Source organism: Montipora capricornis, chromosome 1, assembly GCF_036669925.1.
Source record: "Montipora capricornis isolate CH-2021 chromosome 1, ASM3666992v2, whole genome shotgun sequence".
NCBI classification, from domain to species: Eukaryota; Metazoa; Cnidaria; class Anthozoa; order Scleractinia; family Acroporidae; genus Montipora; species Montipora capricornis.
In genome coordinates, this window is record NC_090883.1 from 52,052,802 (window position 1) to 52,064,839 (window position 12,038).

General features: G+C 36.6%; 1 protein-coding gene across 7 annotated transcripts in view; it reads left to right on the forward strand.

The window, feature by feature from the left end:
* LOC138048061 (natural resistance-associated macrophage protein 2-like) overlaps positions 1–12,038 on the forward strand; it is a 44,340-nt gene that overhangs the window by 3,900 nt on the left and 28,402 nt on the right. For 3 of the 7 annotated variants that reach the window (XM_068894585.1, XM_068894584.1, XM_068894586.1), the window contains 2 exons: positions 10,826–10,986; positions 11,146–11,271. In XM_068894585.1, the coding sequence (XP_068750686.1) occupies positions 10,826–10,986; positions 11,146–11,271 (287 nt within the window). Of the gene's footprint in view, positions 1–5,599; positions 5,644–6,194; positions 6,325–10,825; positions 10,987–11,145; positions 11,272–12,038 lie in introns of all 7 variants that reach the window. The other 4 variants (XM_068894581.1, XM_068894583.1, XM_068894582.1 and 1 more) reach the window with 3 other exon arrangements.

Here is a 12,038-nt window from a genome sequence, read left to right on the forward strand (position 1 = left end):
CAGGTATAACACGGTGATTTGCCAACACTCAGGAGGCTCGAAATAGTTCCTCTTTTTTCCACACAAATAAACATATTCCGTTCTTGGATGTAGTTACATGTATGGTCAACTTGTCAATCATCTATCACAGATATTCCAATGTGACATTTCTTCCAAAAACAAACTTACCATTAATAATTATGGCAATTGATGTGAAGCATTTCTTTGGGCCTTATTAAAGATCAATTTATATTGTCTTGTTTTTTTTTTTTTTAATAGAATGCTAGAAATAATCTCTAACAGAAGTGCCTTCTTTATGGAGGCACAAAAGGGTTTTCAGACAACCATTAATTGATAAAAAAATTCCTTTGTTGGTGCATTAACGATTAGTCAAATAATCCATAATAATAATTGCATGTAGCTTGTAATAATTAATAAATATTGCATGATGCATTCTCAATTATTTGCAACGTAATAACAACAACAACAGTATTTATCCATGGGATCCTTACCACTAAAGAGTGGTCTTCTAAAGAGCCATGTGCATTAAACCTAGTACAAAAAAGCTAAGACTTAAAAATTACAAACATTATTAAAAAGTTCTACAATAAGTGCTAAACTAAGTTAAGATAATTCTAATATACAATAGCGGAACCTGCTTAGCCTCCGTAGACAGACTGTTCCATGTTACAGTGCCCCTATAATGAAAACTTTTCTTGAGGGCCTCAGTGTTCGGTCGCGGAATAAACAGGTTACGTTGTGCGCCTTGAAGATTATGTCTGTGAATGGTATTAACCCTGGCGAATTTATCAGACAGGTATTCGGGTACAAGGTGATTTACAGTTTTAAACATTAAAGATCTCAGTTGTTTTGCACGTCAGCGAAGCTATTCCATTTAAGGGCATGAAGAATTGGGGCAGATCTGGCATCCCAACTACGGTTACAACGATATTGAAGTCAGGGTGCAGAAATGTGAAATCTGTCAAGAAAGCCAAAATTCACAGGCCAAGGACACCCTGGAAGAACGCGAAATACCCAGTAGGCCGTGGGAAGTTGTTGGAACTGATCTGTTTTCATGGAAGGGGGATGAACACCTACTCATGTGTGACCATTACTCCAAATTTCCCATAATGAAGAAGGTACATGTACCAAATGGACAATCCATGGGACAAATGATTGTCAAGCTTACAAAGTGCGTGATGTCTGAACACAGAAGTCATAATTTCTGACAATGGCCCCCAGTATGACTCTCACAGCTGCAAGCAGTTCTCCGAAGAATGGGGCCGGTTTTCAGCACATAACTTCGAGCCCGAGATACCCACAATCCAATCATTGAACAAGTTCAGACTGTCAAAAACACTTTAGACAAGGTTAGGAAATCTGGGCAGGACTAACACTACTCCTATAGATTCACACCTCCCATCTCCAGCTGAATTATCTTCCCACCAAGATTTGAAGTCAAGCACCAGACGGAGGCAAGATTGCCCAGTGCCTGATGGAGCGTCAACAGCTCTGCCACGAAGCACTACCATGATAGGAGTGCACACGATCTTATTTCCCTGACAATGGTGCGGCCTGTACATATACAAGACCAGACCACGAAGAATTGGTTCCCAGGGATCATAAGTAACACAATACCAGAACCCAGATCATACAAGGTCCAAACTCAGTCAGGCTTCCTTCTCCGCTGAAATAGACGCCACCTTCGTCAAGTTAACACTGGGCAAGATGTGACTGTTTCTGAAGATGAGCCCTCAGAGCTGGAATCTAATGATCCACCTGTCAAGGTATCTTCTGACGTTCCAGAATCTAGTAATTAATGCACCTCACAGTATTACATTTGATCCTGCATGAGATCGTGGTGTTAGTTCCAGGGGCCCTGATACAGGTCAGGATCCCAAGACCTACCGGACAAGGAGTGGGCGTGCAGTAATCAGACCTGTCCGTTTCTTGGAATAGTGGTTAAAGGCTTCGATTGTGCTGTACTGGCAATCCAGGCCCTACACCAGTTAAAATTTGTTCCAGTTCATGCTTACTTGTTTTTACCTGGTACAGTAACTTAGATTTCCAATAACTGTACAAGACCTTCTCACTTTGTAAACAACAATTAGTTATCATTGAGTTAAGAAATGACTACTGTCGGGGACTTTTATCTCTGGTCCTATTGTCACCTATGTTCTGTTTTTAAAGAGGAGGGGTGTCATAATATGCTCGGATAAAGAACTGGAACTAGTGTTGTTGATACCTCTTTTCTGCTCTACTCCGCCATCTTGTATATTAGCTAAAGTACTCTTTGATTTAAAACGTTGTGTTATCTCACACGTTTGCATGGTCTTTTTCTTTATGGAAATGAAATGAAATGAAATGAAATGAAATCAGTTCAACTCATATCCAAGGTTGTTATTAGAAAATCTAATGGGTGTATGATCTGATCTAATAGGGCGGCTGACAGAAGTAATTTGCAGCTAAATTATACTTGCTTAGCAAGCATGGCGTGTTGTGAAGCCACATGCCCTTCTAGGGGGGTCAGGGGTCATGCTCCCCCGGAAAATTTTGAAATTTGAAACGCTCTGAGACATGTTTTCCAGCATTGTGGGGCATATTTGAGTAACATTTTTTAGCCAGACATTGATGTTAAAATCAGTTCAAAAATACTAAGTCTAAGTTTCTGTCTTACATGTAAATCACCATTCTCTACAGGTATTAATTACAATTCTATCAAATAAGTTCAAAGGCACAAAAATTATTACAAGATTTCAGAAAAAGATGTTATCATCAACATCCTTCACTGTTGTAATCAGAGTCTGTGTCATCATGGCAGGGAACATCAGCAGTTAGGTTCAACGCAGCACTTGCAATATCCACCTCTGATTCACTGGAAGCAGATTGAGAATTGGAAACTGGTGAGTCTGTTTTCACATTAGCATCAGCTATTTCAGTGCTATCACTTTGTATTTGTGATGACACTGAAGATGCACTGGCAGATGACAGTGACTCCCCTTCATGATTCCTCTTTGGCATCTTTTTTTTCTTTTCTGGGCCTGCCACTTTTCAATTGCCACTGTACTTGTAATCATTGCCTTGCATTCGGGCGTTCCAACTTGGGGGCCAGTGATAGCAATCATTAATCAGTGGTATGATTAAATGAGGGCTGAATGTGGGAAAAGTTCACATGTCTTCGCTGAAAATTCTTGCTCACGGTTCCAAAGAACTTTAAAAAAGAGACAATATTTCTCAGTAGGCCAGCCACTACTGCATCATTGTCTTAAAATTGTCTTACCGTCTGCAGTACCGCCATAAAATCATCATGGATGGATGGTGTTGCTGCATCAATGGACAACCACCTCATCTGGCATGCCTTCTTTATCTTCTTTGCAACAACTTTGTAATTCTTGTTCTTCTCAGAGAGGACTAGGAATTGAGACTCATCTGCACTTTAAGGTAAATGGCAGTACACTTTGGTGAACTATCAAATAGCTTCCAAAGCTACATGTACCTTAGCCAGAGCTCAACATTCTTGATGTATTCAATCTGTGTGCTTGTATCGGTGCATGCCGGTGAGAGATTGTGGCACAAGCAGTGCAGAGAAATCAGATGAGGATTTACAGTGTAAATCCTTCAGACCACTTGCCACCCCACATACTAAGTTGACCTGTCATCACTTCTGCACCATCAGAAACCAGAGAGCTACAGTCTTTGACGGCCTTATTTACGGTTGGAAAAAAAATTTCAATCGCAGAACTTTGTTTGCATCTCTGAAGAACAAGATTTTTCTTCGAAATTGTTGGCATGTCTCTGTTGAACAACGTAAATTATATGTTCTATTCTGCGATTAAAGAAAAATGCAGTTTAGAGGAAGTTTATCTTGTCCTGAACTAGAAAGAACATGTTTCTATGAGAAGTTAAATTGTTTAGCGGTGCATGTTTACGGCAAAGGAAAATCTCCCTGCCTTTGAAATCTTAAGAATGAAATGGACACAACAGTTTCTGTAAGGTAAAATAGTTCCTTCTCCAATCCTCTGAAAGCTCTTCTGAAAGATGATAAATAAATAAATAAATAAATATTAATAAGTAAAGTGTGCAGTGGAACGGTGATAATAATGCCATTGTATTTAAATGAATCTGTGGTATTACACACTTTCAGTGAGCTTTGTAATTAGTATAAATATTTGACTGTGAACAAAACTGCGTCTTACCTTGGCGGCTCACTTTTTCGCTAGATTTCATCTTCTTCTATCGACTTGAGAAAAGAAACCCATAAGGGTTGAAACATGTAACGCGCGTTCACAGCTTCCAAATATTCAGTGCGAACTGATTAGTTGAATGTTTCAGTGCTACAGTAAGTACCATATTTGGAAACCCTTTGCTCTTGTTGTTCCAAATATGGTACTTAGCAAATTGAATATTCAGAAGCTTTACACGTTTCAACCCTTATGGGTTTCTATATCATGGGTTTTAATATTGAATTGTAATTTAGTCTCAGGGTCCGAAATTACGGCTTCCTGGTCGCCAATGTGACTAAAAATTGAGTACTGGCGACCAGAATTTGACAGTTGGTCGCCAGTGGGTGACCTACTACAGTGTATTAAGTTCAGAGCTGTTTGCCAACAAGTGTCTTACTTTTTATCCTGCCGATGTTTGAAATAAAAATGAAAGGAGTTTTCCCGTTAACTACCTCCATAGGTCTCCATAACGTCGCAAGCCGCCACCTTTTTTTTGTGGTTTCTCATAAAATACGTATTGCGGGTGAAAAAATTGTGACTCAGTAGAGAGATTTGAGGGACTGGTGCGAGGAATGTAGCACAGTAATAACATGGTGGCTCGTGTGCGACAGAACATGACTGGTGTTTCCGTGGCTGAAATTTTCAACAAATGGGCAGATGGACTTCTTCATTACATTCCAGGTCGGGTACATTTTGTCTCCAAAATGTCCGCTTTTGAAAGCGAAAAATAATGCTTTCAAGAGACAAACACAAGACCGCGCGGCCGTTGCTTTCTAGTGTCCATAAAGAAGTTCAAAGGGTTCATTTTCAGGAGAAAAGTTTTTGCAACCACAATTTGCCATATGGCGACTGAAAATTTTTATCCAGTCGCCAGTTGTTGTCCACATAAAAAAGTTAATTTCGGACCCTGAGTCTTTAAAAAAATTTACTTTATTTGTTTACCTCATAAATACAAGTATTACAGAATAAAGTATTGCATGCTCAAGTGCAAAGTATAGTCACCTAATAATTTGCCCTCATAACTTTTGAAATTATTGATTCCTACAAATTACATGAACAAGAATGTAGCTAAAATAAAATGATTATTGTGCAGTTGTTGTGGAACTTATTCAGTATAATTGTGTAGACTGGTCACTGTACACGTACAATTGTGTACAACTTTCAATTGATGCCTTGTTCGATTGAATAGGACCTTAATTACACTGTTACTTCGACCTGTAGTCCTTTAGGATTTTGGAATATGTACATTATTGTAACTTTTGGCTCTATGTAAAAGGTTGGATGTTAAATGTTGGATTTTTCTGTTTAAAGTAAACTGTGTTTTGTAAAATCATTGTGAGGTGAAGAACCCAACAATTGTGCTTGCTTATCAGTTAAGTCTTTTGAATTCTTCTTAGGTGATGTACAGTAGGAACATGTTAGTGAGGTTTCAAAAGTGGAGGTAGATCTTGCCATTGCTTTTCCGCAAGAATTTGTCCTTTTTGTTAATGGCAACTTAACTATCATCATTGTTAAAATTAATATGTTTGGCTATGCAGGTGACTGTTGATGAGAGCTTGGGGTAATTCAAAAGCAGCTCCCAGGCTGTCTTTGAAAATCGTAAAAATGATTTCTGCTAAACTAAACTTTGAAATAAACCATTTAAAACCATACTTAAAATAAATGGATCACATAAATAAACTTTGCCCTTATTATTTTTATCCTATTTCTTTGTTTTTTACCATTTCTTACAGATTTTACTTTTACCTGCTCATTGATTTTGATAAAACCAATTTCACCATCATAGCACCACTTTTTCATTAGAAGCTAGCCCTTTTTACTATAATTATTCCTGCTAAAGTTGGACAGTATTTACTCATGAAATTTATCCATGCTTTGACAAAATAATTATGTTAAAAAGTGTCACAACAGATATCAAAACTCTTTGTAATCAGTGTGAACACATGTACCTATGAGTGACTCATTTTTTTTTTTGCTTTGTATTTCTTCCAGATCTTCATTTTGAAGGAACTTCATGGGATGTTTAAAAAAATTGTTATGCGAAAGACAAGTATTGAGTATATCAAGATGGATGATGTTAGGAGTAATGTTGAGCAATTTGGGGGAAATTTTTCTCATTCCGGTAGCAGCAATATGAAATTTGTTGTTACATTGTAAATTCCTCTACCCATGTATTTATTGTAGGAGTCATCAAATGTCTATGTCTACCAGCTGACATTGATGTGCAGTTGTTTGTATTGTTATCTTCTAACCTACAAGGACTGTGGAAGGGAAGGGATGATGGCGTAATTGAAAGGCCTACCACTTTGCTTTGGTAGCTTTTTAGGGCTCACTATGTTGTGGTAATGCATTATACCAGTAAATGATCATCATTTACTGGTATAAAGCATTACTACAACTTATTATTCCACTGTTACACCATTTTACCATATTTGGTCAAGAGAACAAAATATGAGACAGTAATACACTGTAGTCTCCCGGGGTGACCAGTTTAGAACAGAGCAATTAATATGGACGGAACAGTAGTTTTTCAATGAAAGAAATAATTGTTTTCATCGCTATACAAAGCCTGAGAATTTAATAGCTTGTCATCGCTTGTCTCTTGTCATTTCGTTTATACAATCAAATAAAGGACATTTGGCTGGCTTTCTGTGCTGTTTGTATCATTCGCAAGCGCCCTGAAGGACAGATGATGCATTTTTTTAGAAACGCTCTTACCAGATAAAATTGAATCGAAATAACACCTTTTTGTAGTGGAATAATAAATCTCTTGTTCGATGGTTTAACATAAAATACTTGCGGACATTTTGCTTAATGCTCGTATTTGCGTAACACGCAAAATATCCGCCGGTATTATAATAATATGTGTTGCAGTTAATTTTTCATTTCAGTTAATTTTTTTTTCTAACTAGCTAATTTTTTTTAACTAGGTAATTTTTTTTAAGTAGGTAATTTTTTTTAACTAGGTTTTTTTAAATCAACTGTCTAAAAAAGGGATTTTCCTTTTTTAGGGGTGCAGTTAAAAAACAGGGGCTTGGTTTTTTAGGGGGTATGAAAAAGGAACGAAACTCTGCTCTTCTCCGTTGTACTTGTCCTACCCATCCCTCATCTTCCCCAATTGTCCTTATTTTCTTTCAAGGTAAATTGAAGTTTATTCATATTGTAACAGTACCAAATAATAATACCAATATTGTAACGTTATTGTAATGTAGTTACTTTCCGGTAGTATACTGCTCTTGTTAATTGAAAATTTGAGAGAGAAATATTTATCAATCTTGTATTAAACAAGTTATATTTCCAAAGGAATCATAAAAAAATATCACTGTTTTTTCATTTCAAAAAGTAGTCCTACTATGTGAAAGACAAAAAAAGAGTTTAGCTTTGAGGAAGGGCTAACAATCAAAATGCGAGCTTTCAAATTTCTTCACAGTGGTCAATTTCCCATATCAACTTCACTTGATAAACCCTTTCTTTTACTTCACTTTCCCACCGACACAGCACCACAGCTTCTTTACAATCTAACCCCTTTATCCTACAAGTGAAAGAATGCTTTACTTCCAATAACCAGGGACCAATGTTCTTAACCCAATGACCAAGACTACCGTTGTTTTAGACTAAACACTTCAGATAATTGATTACTCCAATCACTACAATACATGCCAATCCCATGCATGGAATGCAGTGTCTTGCACTTGTACACTGACTGCAGACTAATCCTAACTCGGTTATTGAAAGCTAACTATTTTAAAATGGTTGCTTAGACTTAAATACTGCTTATCAGCGCTAATCAAATGGGTGCTTAGACTTAAATACTGTTTAATATCAGCAATATTTATAGACATTCTGCAGTTGTCATACGCCTCCTGGTATGCTAACTGTTTCAAATAAAATGGTGCGTAACCCTAATCACTAAATTGAAAGCTTAACCCTAATTCCTAAAATGCAGGCAGTCTCCCTAACCTTACATGAAAGCTAATCATTCAAAATAAGTGCTCTGTAGCCCAAATCACTCAGCTGAGCATTTGACCTTAATCACTAGAATTTGTTGGCCTTTAATAGCACCAGAGAAAAAATGTTTACCCAGTTTTTGAAAATTTTACCTAGTTAAAAAATTTTACCTAGTTAAATATAAAATCACCTAGTTCGAAAAATCTAACTAGTTGGAAATAAAATCACCTTGTTAAAAAAAACTAACTAGTTGAAAATAAAAATTAACTGAAAACAAAAATTAACTGCAACATATGTTACAGGCCATCGAATAAGAGGTATATATTGAGCCCTAAAAAGCAACCAAAGTAACAAAAGTGGTAAGTGGCAAACAAGCATGCCTGTTTGCAAGGGCCAGATCTTTTGGGTCCCACCTTTTATTATAAATAAAAAGTAATGGTGTCTGCAATCTCTGACTTACATGCATCTTTATGCTCTTGAAATAACATTACTTTGTCCATTCTAAGGAGTTTTACTTGACATTGTTTACTATAATTATACATGTATGTTATTTTTGGACAAAAAATGACATGCAATGGTGGACGTTTACAGACTCTGAGATGCTTTGCATCTCAAAGAATGCAGATAGGACAATGTTGATGGCATTGACAGGATAATTTTCTGAAAGTAGACAACTAAGATGGTTTTTAGGAAACTTGGGATACTGACCATCCTTGGATAACTTTTTGCTTGAGCCCAAAGGAACTTAAAGTGACTTAAGGTTTTTTTTTTTTATAACAATGTAAGTCATTCCCCATACACATAATAGGCTGATTTAGCAACAGAACGGGAACGTCAGTGGCGACGTCGTGTGCAGCAAAACTACCAATGAGAATTTAGAATAGAGAAGAAAAGAGTGGAGTCTATTCTATTCTGAATTCTCATTGGTGTTTTCTCTGTGCGCGCCGTCGCCACTGATGTTCCCGTTCTGTTGCTAAATCAGCCTAATGATTACTGCATGTACTTGATTTAAGAAAACATGATTGACTGTGTACATAGACTTTTAGGGAGTCCTTGCTTTCTCAAAATCTTGTTCATATAACGTGGTTTACTATGGTTTTCTGAAGAAAAAGATTAAGATTTTGAATTCTGTGAAATTAAAGCAACAGGATGTCTCTTCTGAAGTGTTAGTTAGTTAGTTTGCAAATGATGTAAAATGTAATTTTTACCTAACAGATAAAATTAATGCAGACCAGGGGAAAATGCTAAATATAGTGATGGAGTTCCTGGAGGGGGGACTGGTAACAAAACGTTTCAAAGGCCTTTTCCTCAAATATGACCCCACCTTAAAATTTCAGGGTTTTGTAAGTGAGAAAAAAATATTCATGTATGGAAATAAATAGTTAATTTAAAATCTGTCTGACAGGTTTTTGGTAAATGGCAAAAACTTCGATTTTTGTCCTCATATTGTTTAATAATTCCCAAATTTTAACCCTGGTCATACAACTAGGTTTGAGAAAAAGGCCTTTCAAATGTGTAGTTTCCAGTCCCCCCTCCAAGAACTCAGTCGCTATATTTATTGGTAACATTTTTCCTAGATTTGCATTTATTTGTTTGGTAAAATTACATTATACATTAATTGCAGTGATTACCAGTAACACTTCAGACGAGACATCCTGTTGCTTTATTTCACAGAATTCACCCAGAAGTCACCTTAAAGTAGTAACATAAAATATTAGTTATTGTGACTATTATTGCTATTATCATCATCATCATTTTCATTCTGTTGCTATGTCAGAGGTACATGTAATTATCCTCTGCTTTCACTGATACTTCTAGTGAATAATCTTTTTTTTTTTTTTCTCAATGCGCGAGCAGGCGGAATTCTTTGAATCTTGCAACCTGAATGGCTCTGGGAGCAGGCAGGATATTTCTATCTTGCCTGCCAACCCCAGGCGGAATCCTAACCCTGGTTGCTTGAGCTTGTGTGACGACCTTAAATTTCCATTTTTTTTACACCAAATCCATTTACATAGACAAGAGGTTTGGAAATAGTTTGTAAGATTGCTTACTGCAATTGCTATCAAGCATGGTGCGAGTTTAAAAACAATTAAAAGAGTGGTTTTCAGTGAGGAAGAGAGAGAGAGAGAGAGCGAGAGGAACAAAATAAATAAGTTCTTTACCAGCGAAGAATCAGTCCTTGTAGCAAAAAACTGTAACCTTGGTCTTGAAAAAGCTGCCCTTGGCCTGTGGCCTCGGGAAACATTTTCAAGACCTCGGTCACAGCTTTTCACTATACAGACCTCTCAGCTGGCAAATAACACATGTAAATTGCAATGATTGGTTTCTTGTTTACCACAAAAGCAGATTTAACTAAAAACTCCATGACTTGTATATTACTGACTTCCTTATTGACAACTACATTATTGTTATATATGTTTTATTAAATTTGTTTTTGCTCCCTCAGCTGCTTATTAATTTGGCTTTGATGCCCTTTGCCTAAACTCTTTTCATAAGCATTGAAACTTTAAAAGTGTTAATCTCATGACTTGAGTACCATATTCTGTTGATGTCAAAGAATTGTAAATAACTTCAGTCAGTGAAGTGGCATAATGTTGTGTAATGTTCCAGTATTTAATTGAACTAACCCATTATTTACATTCATGAATTTGACATCCATTTTTCTCTCTTTGCAGCAGATGAAGCAAGCAGTTCTGTTAATCCTTCCTATGAGTTAAGTGGAGAAATGGAGAGTATTGGAAATCGCAGGGGGGAAAGTGACTCTGGTCGTGAGTTGGCCAGCACATACTTTGATGAGAGAATCCCTATTCCAAGAGATGTTGGTTCTGAAGTACATGTTAGTGTTCACGATTTTGTGCTTTTCTCTTTTACATGAATTGTATATAATGCAAAGGTTCTTTACATGTGCACTGGTCTGTCTATAACCCTGACTATAATTTGTTTTAACTTGCACAGTTGTTTTACTTGATTATTCTGTTTTTAATTTTTATCCCAGGAGTATGCATTTAGCTTCAGACGTTTGTGGGCCTTTACGGGACCTGGCTTTTTGATGAGCATAGCATATCTTGATCCTGGAAATATTGAATCTGATCTTCAGTCAGGAGCAGTGGCCAAGTTCAAGGTACATTGCTACAGTGTATACAGTTACAATAATATTATGATGAGGACCCTAAGATCTATAATGCGGACATTGATGTCACAACATCACCTTAAAAAAAAATATTTTAAGTCTTGCGATTATTCCATCTGGTTCTCTTTGTACATTGTGGATGAAATATCCCAAAAATAAGTTGATACTGTTTCACATTTAATCATAACCATTTCAATTTTCTCAAATTTGATGGTGCATTAACTACTTTATTTTTCACTAATAATTATTGTGTAGGGTTGAAATTGGACAGTAAAATCGGACAGTTGGCTGTAATCGGATACCTGAAATCAGACGGTTACATCAGCCAATCATATTAAGTGCACTCAGCTTAATCCCCCAATCACAGAATTTATCACAATAAGCATAGCTGCAACAACCACTTACCCTACCAAACTTGCAATTTTCCAAGTGGACGAATTTGTAAGGAGTGCATTAATTTTGTTAATCTTCTATTGGTATTCACAAATTGGTAACAGGACTTCGTGTCATCCAATTCGGTGTGTACATGTAATCATATTTGTGATTAAACAAATGGGACTCCCGCTACGTGGTTTTCCGATTTTGTAAATCACTTGTATTATTACAGACAGAATCGGACTCCACTCGGTCCTATTACCATTATAAAGAACAAGAACGAAAAGTTCACACTCATAATAATACTCGATGTGATGTTGTTAAAACCTCAAATTGGTGAAGTCACATTAATTTTTTTTTTGCACAGAAATGCAAAAATACAT